The sequence below is a fragment of the Pteropus medius genome, unplaced genomic scaffold (genome assembly GCF_902729225.1).
Source record: "Pteropus medius unplaced genomic scaffold, Ma_sr-lr_union100, whole genome shotgun sequence".
NCBI lineage: Eukaryota > Metazoa > Chordata > Mammalia > Chiroptera > Pteropodidae > Pteropus > Pteropus medius.
In genome coordinates this window covers 7,776,919-7,796,517 of record NW_024346667.1, presented here as the reverse complement: position 1 = coordinate 7,796,517, position 19,599 = coordinate 7,776,919, and the positions used below count along the sequence as shown (strand labels likewise).

At 35.6% G+C, this 19,599-nt stretch overlaps 1 protein-coding gene across 5 annotated transcripts in view; it reads right to left on the bottom strand.

Moving 5' to 3' along the window:
* Positions 1-19,599, bottom strand: part of LRBA (LPS responsive beige-like anchor protein) — a 549,008-nt gene that overhangs the window by 29,950 nt on the left and 499,459 nt on the right. For all 5 annotated transcript variants that reach the window (XM_039875986.1, XM_039875985.1, XM_039875984.1 and 2 more), the window contains 4 exons: positions 17,548-17,637; positions 12,977-13,154; positions 8,538-8,600; positions 3,461-3,616 (listed from right to left, as the gene is read on the bottom strand). In XM_039875986.1, the coding sequence (XP_039731920.1) occupies positions 3,461-3,616; positions 8,538-8,600; positions 12,977-13,154; positions 17,548-17,637 (487 nt within the window). The remainder of the gene's footprint in view (positions 1-3,460; positions 3,617-8,537; positions 8,601-12,976; positions 13,155-17,547; positions 17,638-19,599) is intronic.

The following is a 19,599-nucleotide window of genomic DNA, read 5'->3' as shown; positions in this document are numbered from 1 at the left end:
CATCTACACAGTGGTAAACAGACATGGCAAATAGACATGGTCCCTGTCGCCACAATATTTACTATCTGTTGGGCAAACAGATATTAAACAAACAGATATATAATTAGGAATGGTGCTAAGTATTACAAAATAAAAGTACAAAGTAAGATCAGTGAGAGTAATAAGGTAGAACAAATTTAGACTGGGCATCTAGGAAGATTGAAAGGAGGGAGAGACATTTAAATACTTACCATCTAAAGGGTTTCATATTTTAATACAAATTAATTCATTCTCTACAATTTATACTTTGGGCGCAACTGTGGAAAACATTATTTTTTTAAGTTTACTTTTTCCTGTTCTGGCAGCCTCCTTCGGCAATATTTGTTATCGCTGTGAGGTTGAGGTTCACTCCTCCTAAATAAATCACAGCATATAAATACTTGCTGCTCTTTTGGTAAATTATTTTCTGATAATCTCATAAGTGTTCCTCAACCTTTATTTTTTGTTTCCTTTAATACCGGTCCACCTCTCCACACACTAATATCAAATATTACCACAAGCACTAGAATATCCCTTTTTTGACAGAACAAATTTTCTAGTTAATGTTTTATTTGACAGCTGTGCTACAAATAAAAAAAAAATTCAAGCTCAGGACTCTGCACCACTGAATCTAAAATGTGGCCTGAAAATAATTCCCACTGCTGAGGGAAGGTTTTATTGTTGCCTCTGCTGTTCTAGTTGTGTCCCGAAAACATGATTTATGTTAAAAGAATTTCCTGTTACAACCGTGTTTCTTCCCTTCCCCCTCCCCAAACCTAATAAGAGGAGGATTTTTTTTTAGGTGGGGGGAGCTTATGTGCTAAAATATAATTGAATTCAACATTTGTGATAGCTTTACCATTATATATTATGAATTCAACATTTGTGATAGCTTTACCATTATATATTATTAATCATACAATTTTTCCTTTGCTTCTCTCCCAAAATTAGAATATGTTTGATATTCCTACTGCCATAAAAACATAAACACATACCCTAAATGAAATTATTTTACATAAAACTAGCATGAGTGTTTGTTTGTATACATGACAGTAAGAAAGATACTAGGACTAGCATTTGAGATTTTTTTCACAACTTTTCTGGCAAGTGTAAATATATTATTGTGCAAGCCAAGTCAGTCTCATTAAAATAAAGTTCCAAATAAGGCTACTTCTTATGAAATGTTTTATATACAAAAACATACACATACATATTTCAAAAAACAGTAAAGTGGAAGGTTTTTGGAAAGAGAAGAGATGTTATCTAGTTTATTATTAAGTCTAATGTAACATGGCAGATGTACTAGGCACTTAGTGTTATAAATTAGTGTTTCCCAAATTAACCAATGATTGACAGGTAACAGCTATATGAGATGACATGGTACAACTACAAAAAAATGCTACATTTGAAGTCAGAAGAGCTGGCTCCTATGCCCAGTTCTGTGACCATTATCTACACAAATCTGAACAAAATTTTCATCTGAAAAATGGGGATAAGGGCACCTGTTCTATCTCACAGGATTATTGTGAGGCTGAAACAATATTATGTATGTGAAAAACTGTAATTTTAAAGAACCATGAATGTAAGAATTATTTTAACTATTAGTCTTATATAAAAGTGAAGTTAGCTTTACTTTACAAGTATTAATATGCAATGCTTTTTAAAAATGACATAATATGGAAAGACAACAAACTTAAAAATCCTAAAACATCAAAACCAAAGATTGACATAATATATAATTCCACTTATACGAGATCCTGGAAAAGGAAGAATTATAGAGATGAAGAACAGATCAGTGGTAGCTGAGAGGCTGAGGTGGGAGAAGATGTATCTTAATTGTGGTGGTCGTTACGTAACCGTATGTAGAGCCCAAACTACTGGAACTTTAAACCAAAAGAATGAATTTGAATGTTTATAAATTTAAAAATAATTTTCAAAAATGTATAAAAATCAACATGCAATCTAAAGAATGTTTAATAAAATCTTATGAGAGTATGAAACAATTTTAATCTGAAAATTTGTGCAACAAGGAAGCACAATTTGAGGTCAAATAACGCTAAGTTAATAATTTCCATAATAATGAAAGAAAATGTTAAAATTTTAATTCGATTACTAAATCAAATTTATTATGATAATAAACATACTTTAGAAAAATACCAATTCACACTATATTTTTAAAGAATTCTAGAAGAGGTTTAGGTTCAGTAGTAATCAACCTAATAGGCCTAAACATGTAGTAAAAGCCCAGCTCATCAGAAAGACTTGAATGATGATTTCTTTCTGAATCTACAGAATAAAGATGCAAATTATAGAAAACTAGATTATCTATTCTACAAAACAAAAAAATAAACAATATCATGCCTAAAAACAACTTCTAGAGTTTATTGTATGAACGATCCACATTCGACTGTTTTCCCTACTCTCTCACAGCTGTTACAATACTGTTATCTAAATGCTCTGAGGACAAACTCCGTGAATAACTTGCAATTAATTTTCTACTTACGAAGGCAGGAGCATGGACTCTTACATTTTATAAAGATTATTAACAAGACTGAAAGATGATTTACTGTAATAAGAATTTCCTATTCCAATATTTAAAATAATTTTTTCTATTCCCTCGACATTTAATCAAGATATTTGTAGAACCTTACTTTAGTTGAAATACCTACTTCCATAGTATCTATCAAGTTTTGATGCATTAATATCTAATTTAGTTTAAATATTCAACTACATAATTACTCTAAGTTTATTTAACCCTTTAATAATTTCTAAAATACTTTAAAGGAACTCCATTAAATTTTAAAACATTTCTCAATTTCCTACATGCAAATATTTATAAACAATTACTGGATTGGATCTCCTATAATAATACTGAGTTAAGCATGGTTTGTCCTTAGGGACATTCATGCAAATGAATATACAGACTTAATTTTTATATTTTAACAAGAGCTGTCATACATAATATCAGAAGTCAGCTACTTTTCCTCATGATGTGTAGCTTTCTTCAAGATTCTATGCAGAACTGGGCAGAGGCAAGATTATCTACTCCCAGGAAATATCCTTCATGAGAATTTCTAGTAAGGAAAAAAAATCCTTTAAATTATACAACAGTGGGAATATACACCTATATGCATGCGCACTTGCCATAAGAGTATGCACATACATGTGCACAGGGTATTTGCATACCAGCATATGTTTTCAACATGGCTCATTCATGCTGTAAGCATAAGGCTTGGATGACAAATTTGCTATAAAAAACTGCCTCTTAAAAACACGCTGAAGTTAACAGTAGACTATATAATTATTTGAAATGGAAAAGTGCCTTTTCGTTATTTTACAAATTTTAGACATACGTAACTTTTAAAAGAAAGAAGATGAGAAAACATTCTAAGTCAACACTACTTGGAAACTTTAGTTCACTGATGAAGAAAATAACAGTTACCTGTGTCTGTAGAATAGACTCGGAAACTCTTATCCCAGAAGCCACAAACAAGAATATAACGGTTGTCGGAAGTGATGACAAAGCACTGGGAATGGACTTGAATACTTTGGTCTAAAAGGTCAGTAATTTGCCTCCTGTGCATTCCTGTATTGCTGGCTGTTGAGAATAGAAGAAGAAAGAAAAAGCTTACTAAACCCACATGTACAAAGAAATCCTATAGTTTGCCATCCTGTGGGTGGGGGGTGAGGGAGGAGAGGTGACACATTCCAGGAAAAGAATATTTAATCTTTAATTTTCAATCTAGTAATATTTGAAAAACCAAATAGGAAAATACATCTGATTGTTGGAAGAATGTGGGTAGCTAAATTCAACATCTCGGTGAGGAATTTTGCCTAGAGGAAAGAAATAATAACATATTACAATTTAAAAATTGTATACAATTCTCAGAACATGCTTTCTAGCTCTTGGGCAGGACCAAACTAGATTACGATCTCCAGACTGCATCACAGTTAGGTTTGTGTTTCTGACAATCTCATTACATCTATTGCCATGAGGACGGATTCGTGTTGTGACAATCTATTACCTTTAACTTTTTGTCACAGGAAGAGATATTACAATTTAAAAGTCATATATTTGAAATATTGTAGCATCTTGTACTACTTTGGCTTTCACAGGTCTTTAATTTGACTAGATGTGAACTCCCATTTCCCCTGTTTACAGCTGCACTTGCATGTAAGGAAAGGGTGGAAACACTATTTATTAAAGATACTTGTAATTGAAAAAGTCAAAGCACAGCACACTGCCACTTTCTTACTCCTTATGTAAGCAATAAAACAAGACAGCTGGCAGTGTGTTTTCAAAGTGCTACAGAGCACCTGAGATCGGGTTTGTCACAAGCCACAAGGTCAGACACACACCGACATCAAGCACATGGGAAGAGTAATAATCCTCTAGAAATACATTATCAAGCATGTTATTATCAGAAAAGGAATTTTCACTGAGATGCCTTTTTTGGCATCATGAGGCCAACCAAATAGAAAGCTTTGCTTCTAGTCATTCAAAGGGTATTTCACATCAACTTTCCAATATGAATAGATGGTTCTTATGTTCCTAAAGAATCTTGACTGTACCAGAAACTGTATGGAACAAACAAAATTTCTGCATCTGATTATTACGTACTTTGTACTATAGTTTTCAATTAAAAAAATACTGTAAGTGCATTCATAAAAATAAAAATAAGAAAATATCTAAATTATATTTATTGTATACAACTAAGTTAATGTGGCTGATTTAATAGAAGGCTCAGAAAGTAATGCAGACGAAAAAAGTGTTCAAAATACTCTCTAGCGCTCTGCTAGGCATCACTGGGGACACAGAGGAATAAAATACTCCCTGTCCTCAGGATATACACAACATAGCAAACGTGTGTGCGTGTGTGTGTAGGAAATATTGCAAAATTCTACTAATGTCTGACTATATAACTTAACCATGTAAGATTATTAGATATACTTTTGGGTGATTAATGGGCTAGGAAGTGACAGCAATAGGAAAAATGGCAGAATTCTAGTTTGGGGTCATTTACCCTGTCCTTTCACACAAAGGGAAGTTGCTGGCAGATGAAAAAAAACTTTTGTAGATAGAGGGAGGGGAAAAAAAAGAAAAAAGAGAAAAAAAGAAGAAAAAAATTAAATCACTTCTTTAATTAAAAAAAGTAAATTAAAAAAAAAAAAAACTTTTATGGGTATCACAGTGTATCATAGAGAGGACAATAGTATCCCACTGCAGTGAAACTGTGTGATACAATATTCAGGTTGTTTTTTTTTTTTCCCAATTCCAAGGAACCTAGCAATTAAAAACAAATCATATAGTACTTTCTATGCTAGTTATTACAGTAATTTATTCCACACGAAAACTGTAAAAATGTTAGTTTTTGTATGACTTTCGCTCCTATGATATAAACTTTCATATTGGTCTTTTTTTCTTTTCTTTGGTGTGATCTCTTGGGAGGACCTAGCTTCACAGATCTGGGCATGTGTGTAAGTTTGAATTGCGTGCATAAAGTACCTATGGGTAAAGGCAGATGCCCCTTCAGCATTTGGATGAACTATTTTCTAAGTAAGTGCTTACTTGTAATTTAACACTCTAACATCTGTCTGTCTGTCTGTCTATCTGATCGAATCTATACAATCTATCTCACAACTGCCTTTCTTTTATCTTACTGTGTTCTCTGATAAATTTCCTGAGATTCGCTACTGAAATAATTTTTATTTGATAAAAATTAGGTATACTTGTCTAAATAAGTAGTCTCCAAACTGGGGTAAACATACCTCTGGGGTTTAAAACTTCCCAAGGGATACACAGACACAGATGGTTTTAAGGGAATCAATTTCTAGTTCCTCAACTTTCATATGTTCCCTGCCTGAAACAGATTTGTCTGAGAACCCTCCTGTGAGTTTTCCTTTCCAACCTCCCCTTTCACATGCTCTTCTTCCACTAGATAAAATAAAGGCATATTTCGCTCCTGTCCAGAATCTTACTATGGTGCTTCATCTCAGGATATAAAACATATCTTGAGAGCCAAATAAAGGGACAATTCAAAGTACTAAGGTGATGCTGAAAAGTGAATGCCTAGGTATCAAATCATTCCACAGGGCAGGTGGTTTCCAATTCACTACTTTCAATAAAAAAATGGAAGGAGGATCTAATCAGGCTGTCAATTGATAGATCATTAAAAATAAGTTTCAATGATAGATTGTTAAAATGATCACTGAATGATAGACCATAAAAAAATTCTTAATAATAGTTCACTATAGAAATTTTGTCACATAACCCAGAAAGAGTTCAAAGATTTGAGTGACACTGTTAACACAAAACTCTTTTCTTTCTCATTTATTTTCTTATGTGAATGACATTCCTCAGAACTGCTATCTATAAATAATAATAGAACTGTTGACAAATCCTGTCTCATTTAGCAGGAAATAATGTTCATCCATGACTATAGGAGCTGTTTCATTAAAGATTTATTTCTGATTGTACTTTATGTTTAATAATATTTATTAAAATTCATAATTTTAACCAATATTCAAAAGAAATAAAATTGTATAGGGGAAGTAGAATGAAAAAAATATGAATTGAAGATGAAAAAGAAATAATGTAAAATTTTCAAACTGTTAAGAGCTTTTTTATGCATTTTTTTAAAAACAAAATATTGAGTATCAATTCCCTTTGATATTTAGATTCCACTGAATATATTTAAAATTTTATATACTATGCCAGAAATTATAACCCTTGCACCTATTTAAACCTGTGATGAAAATATTCAAGTGTCAACTTAAAAATGTGGGGATGGTACATGGTTTTAAACAATTACATTAGGAAATATAAGAGCAATCAATCCGATGCCCAGTGATCTACAGCAGGGAAGAAAAGTATGGCTGTAGGCCAAATCTGGCCCATGCAAGGTTTTGTATATGAAGTTTTATTGGAACACAGCAATGCTCATTTGTTTATACATTGTCTATGGCTGCTTTTGTGCTATAACAGCAGAGTTAAGTAGTTGTGTGTGACACCTAATGGCCCACAAAATCTAAAATATTTACTATTTGGCTCTTTACCAAAAAATGCTTACTCATGCCTGGTCTAAAAGGTTAAAATGGCTGAATTCGTTTAATTACTTTATACTATAGGATATTCACTGACAAGTTTTAAGGCAAACAATAAATCCATCATGCTTTAAATGACTTAACAAATAGGTTTTATAATTTTTCCCTTTTAAAATTTTACAAAAGTGAGCACTTTTTAAAATATATGGTAAATCATATCTACCCAAAGCAAAACAAGATTTAGGAAAAAGAGTAGTATTTATCCTACATATGGACAGTTGTTACTTCTTAGATTGTTGCTTATATCTGGGGAAATGATAAATGAATTCATTTTGAGCTTAAGGTTATTTTAGTTCATCTTGATAGTTCATCTGCAAATAGTGGCCATGTAGCTGTCTACTGAAACAATGGTTTTAAAGATAAAAAGGAATGACATACGCATAAGGAACATCTTGAATTTTAAAATAATAAGTCAGCTCACTCATATGCTTTATTTAAAAACTTTAAAATTCTAATAAATTTATTTGTGACAGGGAAATTTGACAAAATTATAAGCCAAACACGCGTGCTAGTAGCATATCCCTGTAGCTGTGCAATTCAGTTTTTTATTCTAAAAGTTACTTAATAGCATCTTTAATACCAAGGCTTAACATTTTTAGTGGAGCCACATTTGAAATCCCCACCCATAAGGATGAAAATGCTGAACTAGAGATTTCAACTAAACTACTCAAAAAGACTAACAGCAATTAAATATTCTAAATCATCTGCTGCAGATGTTCATTTCATCCCAACGGCTCTTTCTGGTCTCCTTCCTTTTCTTTTCCACCCCCGTGAACAAATTTAACCTCCAATGGCAATTTATTGGGCTGCAGGACCCTAGGAAAATGAATACAAATATCTTAACTCTGCCATTGGCCAGGCAATATATTTCAACTTTGAAACTGCTCTGCAATTGCACATTAATCCCCTCAGACTGAACGGAGGGTCCAGGAAGAAAGGATTGATCTCCTTTAATGATGACACCCTGGCACTACAGTTTTATTTTTCACAACACAGTGCTAAGAACCCCACTGTTATTATGAAAATTTCCCTAGCAAAAAAGCTCCATCACATTACTGGTGCACCAATTCATCATAACGTGCCTCGCTCCTGCTCATCAACAAGTCTGAGTGATGAAAAGATCCAATATTATCCTGACAGTACTTCATGCGCATTCTCAATCACACATTATTACAGCATCCATATTAATTTTCAGTGACACGCGTCCTAGGCCTGTTCAAATTAGGCAAACCAACGAGGGGGAGTTGATGAAATACCAGCATAGCCACAGCTCATTGCATTCCAATTTGCATGCAAATGGTTTATCAGGAAAATTCCATTCCCAGCAACCAGCAAGTGAAAAACAACTGTAATCTACACTTCAGGGCCACCATACAGAGCTTAATGAATCGCAAAGAGAGAAGGAAGTGACAGACCTATGAGAGGATCGATTTCCACTGGCAGCTGGTATGGCTGGTCTTGTACAGCACCTTGATGAGCTGGAATTCACAAAAGATTTTTAAAAAAGCATTATTTTTCATATACAAACTACACAAAAATGCATAAGTCAAATCTCATGTAGAACTGTTTCCAACCCCCCAATCTCTCATAGTTTTGTGAAATTTAAAGAAAAAAAAAAATCCAGGTGCTTTTATGGCTAGCTTATTAAACATTTATTTTAGATTAGTGCTGTTCTGAACATGTGCCATCAGCAGTGGCTCCAGTCCTAGGCCATAAGCTATAGCAGATGCCTGACTGGCAACCTCTGATGCTGCAACAAAACAAAATTAAGTGGTAAAGCGCGCTGAAAACAAAATGTGACAACCATCTGCTGACTGTAGCAAATACTATTTTTTTGGTTACTTCTTTAAAAGGCAGTTTTGAATGCTGCAGCACAAAGGATCCACAAAAACATCAATTTATGATGGAGAAAGGGAAGGCTCTAAGTCAGGGAACATTTAATGTTTCATCCATCACTTAAAATAAATCAATTGAAAGTTTGAATAAAAATAAAGAAAGCTACCCACAGATAAATGTTTTAGTTAAATGCATCTGACTGAAACATTCTCCTAAAGGTTTGATTGAGGTTTTTAGAAAGTTTTATTAATATTTAATATATTCATGGTTTCTATTTAAAAATACCCTGAGACGCAAATGAGTAACAAAAATCAATCCATACTAAGAATAGTTTGTTCAACTCTCAAAATGGTTCTAAAGATTAAGGTGTACTTATATTTTGTACCTGAAGAGATTTTGTAGGCCACTGATTGCCTTGTGAAAGGTTGAGGACAGCAGGTAAACGGGAACGTACTAGGAAGCAGGAGCTGCTACTGGCCAGCTATGTAACCTTAGGTAAATCATAAACTTCGAAATGAAGGGCTTGGAATAAATAATCTTTTCTGCTTTATAATTCTGATATTTAAGTTCTGGGTCCTTTTCCAAATCATTTTCCCCGAATGACTCAGCCATTGATCCTGGTCAGTATCTGCCTTTTATAGACTCATAAGCATTTAAACTGCTTGGTCAGTATTAGAGTTCTGCTTAATACCTTCAGATTTTAGGAAATCTGACTGTCCTTGAGGGGCTGGCAATAAAAATGGGGTACTTTCCAAAGGGTTCATTAGATTTCAAATTTTATTATGTCATCATTTCCCCTGTCAGCAAATAAAAACTTTTCAAGGATTTTAGAAAACAAAATAACTGATAAAATAACTAAGTAAGTACAATGTTAATACTAAAAATTATAGTTGAGTATTTATAAGAAAGTAGTGAAGAAAGGAAGCCATAGGACTCAACTCTTTTTTACTGAAGGAATTGTCTTTGCTGATTACTGGCTCTGTCAGTAAAGCGATCACAGGACACGCATAGGGAATGATCAGGAAAAATGTACCACAGGTTCTGATTTACCCGACAGTGCCATTTATTTCCAGGAGTACCAGTGCCCACCAACACTAATACCTTAAGGATTTTTTCTCTATTTCTCTGAGAATCTGGGATCACAGAAGCACTGAAATCAAACTATGAGTGAAAGAGGTTTAGGAGTTATCTTTGGTCATGCCTCAAATCCCAGTTCTGCTACTGACTGCCTGTGTAACCTGTGCAGGCTATGTGGGTTCTGTGTTTTAGTTTCCTGATCTGTATAATGGGATAGATGGGTTAGGTTAAACCATATGAAATTACCAATATCTGACACTTTGACTGATAAAAATGGCAATTTCATATGGCTCAGCCTAAAATATCAGGTCTATATCCTAAGACTTGAGGGGATTCAATAAGTTAATACATGTAAAATGATTAAAACTGTATGTAGAACCTAGAAAATGCTGTATAAATGTTAGCTATTTTTTTTTTTGGAGGTTCTGCAAGGGCCTTTGAAGGAGAAGAAGAGTAAAAATGATTTTTCCTCCTAAATCAGGACTCAGACACTAGTGAAAGAAATGACAGGAGCTAGCTGTCTAATAAACAAGCTATGGAAATCAGAAAAGACTCAGAAAAGAACCAGAATCTAAACTGAGAAAAAAATTAGTGTAACATGAACTTGATATACACTGGAGAAAAAATGTTAAGAGATTTTTTGACATTTGTTTTAAATCAAGGCATACTGACAGGTAATGGTAGCAAAGACAGGATGAAAGATCAGATTTATGTAAATATACCTTAAATGAGGCATAGATTTAATAAAACGGATGCTTGATATTTTTAGGTGTAGGTGTAGCTCAGAACTGGAGATCACATTGTAGAAAGACAACCTTACTTATGTATAACCGTGTTATTATTCTTGGCATTTATCTGGTGAAGAGTTGCTGTCATACTGTGAAGCCAGAGGGTGGGGTCAGAAACCACTAGTGACACAGGGTTCAGGCATAAAGAAACCTCACTGGGGAGAATTATAAGAAAGAACGGGGAAAACATATGCAGCCCTCCAAGCTCTTATCTTACTGAAAAGTGAGCCTGGGCTGAGAACAGTGGATGCAACGTAAGTGTACTCCAGCAGAGGGATGCTTCCTCTAATCGCTTTACATATCTATAGAAAAATTGGAAATGCGGGGGAAGAGCACTGACAACCAAGCACTAAGGGAAGGGAAGCAAGCTTTCCGGTCAGGAAAATGAGCTTGCTCCACAGGGAGCGTCAGAAGCTGAGGCATCAGTGCCGGGTGTGCCTAACAACTTGAGCACCAGCTGTAGACCTAGCAGCGCTCTGGCTGAGCCTGTTCAGTTCCTGTTGGCTTTCTGCTAAGCTAAACTAAAGACAGGGGGCGGAGAGGGGTAGCGGATTTCCAATAGTAGAAAGGTTTGTCTCTCCTCACATATGATGTCACTGTTTAAATTGAGTAAGTTCTCAGACCTGCCACAAACAGCCACCCAGGATAAGCATCATGGTGGCCCTGATGTCATAAACACTGGTGCTTTTGCCAGACTCTAAGGGTAACTGTACACAGAGTGGGCAAATCCTCTCGTGCATTTGACAGAACATAGCACCAGCACATTTTTCTGTTAATGAGTAGTATATTTAGAGAATCCAAAAATCACATTTGTTAATTAAATTATAATCTTAAGTTCCAAAATAAAAGTATATCATTTGCATACAGTTACTTCTATAAGTTAGTTCACTTGAAGAAAAAGGAATAAAAGAACCTAATAATAGAGACATTATATACCTGCCTCGATTTTTACCTTCTCTATCTTTTCTAAAATCTATTCTCTAATCAGATATTGGCAGCACTGACTTCATATCTAATGGCCAGAAAAATGGCTATATGTAATAAATTTTGATAACAACCACAGATTCTTCATCATAGTGCCTTATTAAGCATAGTCAGTACACAAGTTTTTGGTTGCATGTCAGTTCAATTTTGTTCCATTCTAAAAACTTTTGCAAGACTGTAGGCAATTAATAAATCATAAAAAGAAAATATAACCATTTCAGGTTTTAAAATGAGCAGTGCTTTATGCACACTTTCAAATTTAATGAGAAGTTAACAGACTATTAAAATCTATTTTTTCAAAAATTCCCCACCTAAAACAATGGCTTGAAAAAAAAAGTCTCTAATCTCCAGGACTTTAAAAGATTTTCCTTCTTAAAAAAGGATTTCATATAGTGGCCAAAAAGAACAGTGCTAAATCCAGAGGTCAACATTCCCGCTCTAATGAGCGTCCATAAACCACAGAGGAGGGCAGTAAAATGTGAGTCAGAACACTTGAGTTCTAACCTGCTCGGCCACTGGCTGGGCCAAATGCAAGACTGACTAAGGCGAGCTCCTTGGGGTTCAGTGTCTTCACTGGGAAAACGTGGGGCTGGACTAGATGAACTCTCATGTCTCTTCAAACTTTAATGGTTTAGGATTCTAATGGTTATTTCAGTATCTTGCCTTTAGTTACCATAACTATTCAGCACGTAATGGAAGAAGAGACATGTACTTATAGATTTGTAGTATTTTGGATGTATAATTTAAGTTTTCTTTTTTCTATCATCCACAACAAATAGTATCATGTCATGCACCAAAAGGCATACAGTAGACAATTAGAAGTGTTTACTGACTGAATGAATACGTGGAAAAAGGGGAACATCTGATAAATACATATCATTTGTAGATACAATACAGAATATATTAAAATATTATATTAAAATAATATTTATCTCCTAGGGATAAAGACAAAACCACCAAATGCCAAAGAATACTTTGTTTTAACATTTGTATCATATGCCTCGTATGAGACTTCTTTAAGCCTTTTAAGCTATTACATATTTTGATTCAGATTAATGCTTGAAAATTAAAAAGCTTAATGGTTGAGATATATTTAAATGGATATTACGATATTTTCACACAGTGTTTAGCAGTTACTATGCCTTATAATGATTATTTCTTTTACTTACCAGGTAGGTTGTGCCACTTGTTCACAGCAAATAGCCTGTTAGCAGTGACTGTGATCACAGCAGGAGTCGCCAAGCCAGGCTGTGTGTTGGCCGCCACGTGAGTGACAGGGGAGTTGGAAGGGAACTTGAGGACCATGATAACATCCTGCTGGGCTTGGTCTGTGAACATCAATGGGCTCTGCAGGAGGAGATACTATTGAGTGGGCATGACAAGACCCAAAGATATAAACGAGAAGGAAAAGACAAAGGAAGACAAAAAGAGAGAGGGTGCAGGAGAAGAAGAAGAAGACCATGTTAACACAAGCTGCAAGTAAGAGCACGGTGAGCAGAAAGACTCAAAGAGATCGCAATTAGAGTTTGCTTGTCTGTCATTAGTTGAATTTTTGGTGACTGAAGAATACATTAATGAAAACACTTTAAAAATCAATAATTTTTATTGGCTCCCTCCCCACCTCATTCCTATGAAGAACTAAAGAAATGATTTGATTTAGATTCTAAATAGGCAAAGTATTGGGAGGGCTGCATTAAACCATTTCAATTGCTATTATGTGTCAAATACGAAAAAATAAGAAAGAATGAGAATAGGCAACAGGCACAAAAGCGAGCCAAAGTAATTACTAAAGATCATCAAAAGTTGTGATGAGTTAACACAAAGATTCTAGCAACTGAAGAGATAATTAAAACAAATATATTTATAAGCAATAGTTATACGACATGCATGTATTATTACAATAGAGAAATAACTTATGAACGTAATATACAAACTTAATTATGAAGGTGTTTCAAAGCAATGCATAATTAAATGTACTTGTAAAAACAATATATTTATATAGTGTACCAAGTCATAAACACTGCCCTATTATAATGCAAATGCCACCGCTTTCTGCTGTAGCAAAGGATAATGAGAAATATCTAGATGCCCCTTATCCCTCTTGGTAAAAAACTTAAAGCTCAAGACTTTTGATTTCTTTTGAAAAGCAGAAAGTAATTAAAAATGTTAAACAAAACACTGTCTGTTTTATTAACCAGCAACAAATCTTGAAGACTACTAAGGATTTAAAACATTCCTACAACCCATATGTCATAATCCTAGACAAATATAACACCGCTCTGATTTATTGGCTTTATTTATACTTCGTGGTAGTGTGTCACCATACCATAATTGCTGTGTATATTTTCAGCAATTCTCTTCTACCATGTCTATTTTCTAATAGCTGATTAGTATCATTCAGAATTGAAACACTTTGATAAAGTGCTTCTGGCTGCTTTCCTACTACCATATTTCAAAACACCAGGTATATGTAAATGTGTAAGCACATATATTTAACACGTATTTATTCAGAACTGCTAATAAAAAATTAAATACATTTGCATTTTTATTATCAGTCCTTTTAAAAAAGTTATTAAGAGTACTTAGAAAAACATATTGCACTAAGAATTCCTATTTGCAGTCTTTGCATAAAGGTGTAAATAAAGGCAACTAATAAGCTACCCAGACACCCTTCTGAGCAAGTGGCTAAAAGCCAATCAATATTATGAGTTAATCCTCCCTGGATGCTCATTCAATTAAAGGTGTCAGTAATGCCTCATCTGATGTGGCCTCAATTAAATCCAACTATCTGATGGTGTGAAAACACAGGGGGATACAGCAACAGCAGCAAAACCAGACAAATAGGCAGCCTTCGTGTGCCTGCTAATTACTACACCTGGTGTATATTATGGCTCATGCACTTAACGCAGCACGAGGTGGCTTTAATTTCTGTTATATTCGTGTGTGTGTGTATGTGTGTGTGTGTGTGTGGGGGGTGCATTGATGGTTGATGGGGGAACTCATGTGAATGGTAGTAAAAACAATAAACATTTAGGTCTTTTATTTTTAAAACCTCTGATACCAATAAGCAATCTTTGTCATACAAAGGACCTTTGATGCAGTTTTTAAGGAATTCTGGGAAACTGGGTAAAACTGAGAAACAATGAGCAACATCAAACAAAATATCCTATAAGCTAGTTATGAAGAAGTCCTGGGAAAAGGAAATGAACAGAGTACCAAGCTTTATTTTTCAATTATGTAGTTTTTAAAAATAATATTTACTAAAGTCAATTTATACACTCTGAGAGAGTCAGAGTATAACATACATCATAAAGTCTTACTGTAAAGAAGTTGATACATATTTTTGAGCTTAACGACTCATATTGTAAATACCGTTAGACTCAAATTGAATAATTCCAATGTTTACGCCCTTAAAAAAAAGCAGAAAAAACTCTAATGTGTAAGAAGAATGTCTTGTTTACATAATGACTCTAGTGGGCCAACTCTTAGCTACAAGGCAAGGACAAGACACTTTCCACAGAAAGCTGCAGACGTTACATCCAGAAATGTCCTCCGCATTCTTACGTCAAGCTGTCCTTCCAGCATGTTCCTACACATTCCATTCTGACCTGAGCTCCCAATGCAGGCAAGTAGCAGGAAACGCTCTTGGAAGCTCCATCATATCCTCGGTTAATAAGTACGAAACAGGAGCACCAGAAATAAGAAAAAGCCTATCAGGCTAGTCTGTGGTGCTGGCAAGTGGTGAAGATGAGCAGGGCAGCTGGTAAAAAGGGGGTAAGAGAAACAGACCCTTATCTAGGAACCTCTGTGAGCCAAGTCTGAGGCAGAAGTAGGAAACTGCTAGCCAAATTTCATTCAGTTTTCTCAGATTAAGTGTACACTTGTTGACATCTCTGGTTTCTTTCTAACACACTTTTCTTCCCTACCCATGTACCTATAAGATGCAAACCACAATTTACATAAGTCTGAAAGTTCAGGTTTTCAATTCGGTGGATAAAGATAATGAGAAAGACAGTCTCCCATCCTCATATGAGTATGTGCCTTCCCTGCCTTCCCACCCTAGGGACAGTAAAGCAGATCTGCCTGGATGAACCAGTAATCCTTTTCCTGGGGAGGGAGGCTTGGCAATGGGAACCCCTTCAGTGGCCCAGTGACCAAGGCTGTGCAGTGACCCAGGGAGAAAGTCAATGGAGCAGCAGAGGTGCTTCCATTAGCCCGCACCACGACAGCCGGAGTCTCACAGACAAGCTATTACTAAAGCTAATTCCAAACCCCAAACATTAATCATTCTTACTATTTTTATGGCATTATCTTCCATTGTTCTGGCTAAATGTTCCCTTTTTGTGTAGTTTTCTGCTCACTCAAGTTACCCTTTATGTTCATTTAAATCTGATTTTACCTGTTTAAAAACACTTGGAAAAGATGACGCAAATAATTTAGAAAATGCTTGTAGTTTATTATGAAAAAGAAGATAAAAAAAGGCTTGGAGTGAGAAAGAAAATGACAAAGAGGGCAAAAGGGAAAAGACACAAAGAAGAGAAAAGAAAAAAGAAAAGAGCCAGAGGTAGAAAGGGCCACATCTCTGTCCCTCCCCCTCTTGGCTGCTCCTCTCTCCTCACCAGTCTGTCAAAGTTCTGCCATCTCTAAACTACAGCACAGAATCAGAATCTACTTCAAATTATTCATTATATTTATGGAAGAAGAATTTATATTTCTTATTCTTATTTTAAAATAGTAATGAGCAACCTGTTTTCACTGAGGGACAATTTAAGAAAAAAAAATATAATACCTACAGTCTCTTCTTTAAAGAAATTTTTATCATGCAATTCAATATTTGTTACTGTGCTGAATTCTTTTTTAATCACTGATTAATCCTCCCACCCCCTGAAATTTCAGGAACTAGAAAAGGAGAATGGCCACATTATTTTGCAATCCGAGTTTATTTTCCTACTCTTGATTCCGGGCTGGCCTCTGAGTTATTCTGACCAACAGAATGTAGCGTAAATGATGTGCAAGTTCCAAAGCAAGCCTCAAGAAGTCTCGCGGAAATGTTCTCTTGGAACACTGCTCCTACCATGGAAATGGCCTTGGCTAACTTCCTTGAGGATGAAAGCCCACTTGGAAAGAGAGGTCCGGCCATCTCAGCCTACCCCGTAGCAGTGTGTGAGGGAGCCAGGGTGAGCAGAACAGAAGAAATGCCATTTAACCCTCAGAAGAATCACGAGAAATATAAATCACTGTTTTATGCCACTAAACTTAGGTGGTTTCATATACCAAACCATCATTTTTTTTTTCTCCCTGAGGTCCCTGACCCTCAGCAACAATATCTTATGTATTAGAATTAGTTTTAAAATTCTCAATCTGAAAAACATATTGGGAAGTAAAGAATAAACACAGTAACAAAACTAATCTAGAAATTAATAGGATCAAACCAGAAAACATCGATCCTATGTCTGGAGTCTTTATTCTACAGTGAGCATATGTGGTGATTATAAACCTTTTAATTCTGTAACACAAAACATGAACTGATGAAATACCAGAGCACTGGAGTAACGTTTACCTTCCCATAGATTCCAGGAGAGCATGCAACATTTTTTGCTGGTTGTTAGCAGGTTAACAAGCATTGCATAAGAACAGACACAGATGTGGTGAAGAATCTCAAATACGACAAAAGACTATTATGAATGTCAAGCATGGTCTCAAAGAGGCGAGAAGTGAGAAGAGTGACAGCAGCGCTTACCACCTGCATGGCAGAACCTCTGGGAGGATGGGGCTCTATGAGTAGCTGAGAAGGCGTCTGTCCAAAACTTCGGATTTGAGCTTCAACAGCCTGAAAAAGGCACAAGCAAGTTTGAGGGTTAAGAGGTGCTAATTACAGGCAATGGAACCACAACTGTCACCTGAAAATGTCATTCCGTACTTTCGGCATGGTTCATGTAGAAATTCGACCTTATGTTTTCACAGTGGGGCTAAGCACCTGGTAAGGGCACTGAGGGTGAGGTTGTCCTTTAGTGCCATGGAAGCTGTTCCTAAAACTTTCCCATTCTGCTCAGTGATATGAAACAGAAAGCAGCCAGTACAATCAGAAATTGTCCTTTTTGGCCTCATTTCTGTTTCCTTGCACTTTTTTCTCTGCTTGCATCATCCCTGATGACTAAAGCTAATCTTTTACAGGTATAGAGAAAACCCATTGCTGCTTTGATTCTAGGCTCCATTTCATCCTGAGAAGTAGAAAGGAGGAAAAAAGAAACACAGCATCTGTGAAAATGGCTTGATGCTATTAGTTTTGCCATAGGAAGAGCATAATTGTTGACAGTCTCTTTGAACCTAGGTGGCTAAACAACAAAGTAAAAGCCATATGTTGCATCCAAGCATGAGATGGTTAAACCAAGGACTAACTAAACATAAGAAACATGTGTATGTGCCCTTTGCAAAAGATGTGTGCATGCGCCGTTTGCACTCCCTCTCATGGCTCTCCCTCTCATGGCTCTTTCCGTACACCTAGCACTTATGCTCACTTCCTAGTCACCAGTAACTCCCTCATCATGGGGAACTATGAAATGCCAGATGCTATCACTATCTAATTATTTTATTTACTTGTTTATGTCTGTCTCCTCTCACTAAAATACACGATCTATGAGAGCAAGGACCTTACCTATCTTCTTTACTGTTGGATCCCTAAGTTGGCTGAATGAATTAATGCTACACTAAGTGTGAGGGGATAGGAGGACATGTGGCTTTTCCCAGTCAAGGACAACTTCTAGGTTGAGGAAGAAAAAATATCACAAAATAGCAACCTGAAGCCTAAAAGTAGTCACAGAGAAATTAGGAACACTGCTATTTTATGATACATAAACTTATGGGCTGAGCTTATGAATGTAAACCCTAAAGCTTTTTTAGCAAAACTAGCACCCTTTCCCTTGACTGCTGCCTTGGTGGTACCTGCATTAGAGACTACATACATGCCTTTTCCCCCCATAAAAGGAAGGGAGGGGGTACAGACCACTTCTACATTTGGCCTATGTTGTCAGGTGATTCAGAGTGCTAATCCTGACTTTGCCATCCATCTGCTGAGTGACTTTGGACAAACAGCTTAATCTCTGTTTCCTCATTCATAAAATAGGGGCAATAATGCCCAGCTCATAAAATCATTTGGAAAATTAAATAAAATAATACATATAAAGAGCTTACAACAGTACCTAACACATACAGAGTACTAAATAAAATGCTATAATATTAGTAGGTATGGGGCTCAGTTCGATCCCCATTTAACGCAGCTAAAATAGGGAAAGAAGAAATGCTTCAGAAGTTTATGATGATAATGACGAACGTGTTATTTTAGAAAACTGCAGTCTGGCTCCAGGTTTCAAAATATACTGCTGGGGTAAGCACCGAGAGAGCAGTCCAAAACATAAAAATTGTATGCCTCAAATCCTTATGGAAGCTGTGGTATTTGAAAGAAAAGGACGAATATATGAACCATGATGTAAGAAAAAAGTTAACAGTTTGTAGGGACTGATGACTCTGAGCAATGAAGAGAAGAAAAAAGACAAAACTAATTCTTTTCTTTTGAACTTGCATATTTTAGAGAGTAGTAAAGCAAATGGAAATAAACATTTCTGTTAGGGAGAATTAGTTTGGCAGGAGAAAAACAGTACATTTTGTCAGACATGGAATCTGAAGTGATAGTGAGAGCCATCTATCCAGGTCAAGATGTTCAATGCACAAAAGAAAGCACAGGATTGTCTCTGAGATGAAAGATCAGAGGTACTGATTTTGGGGTGTCATTCAT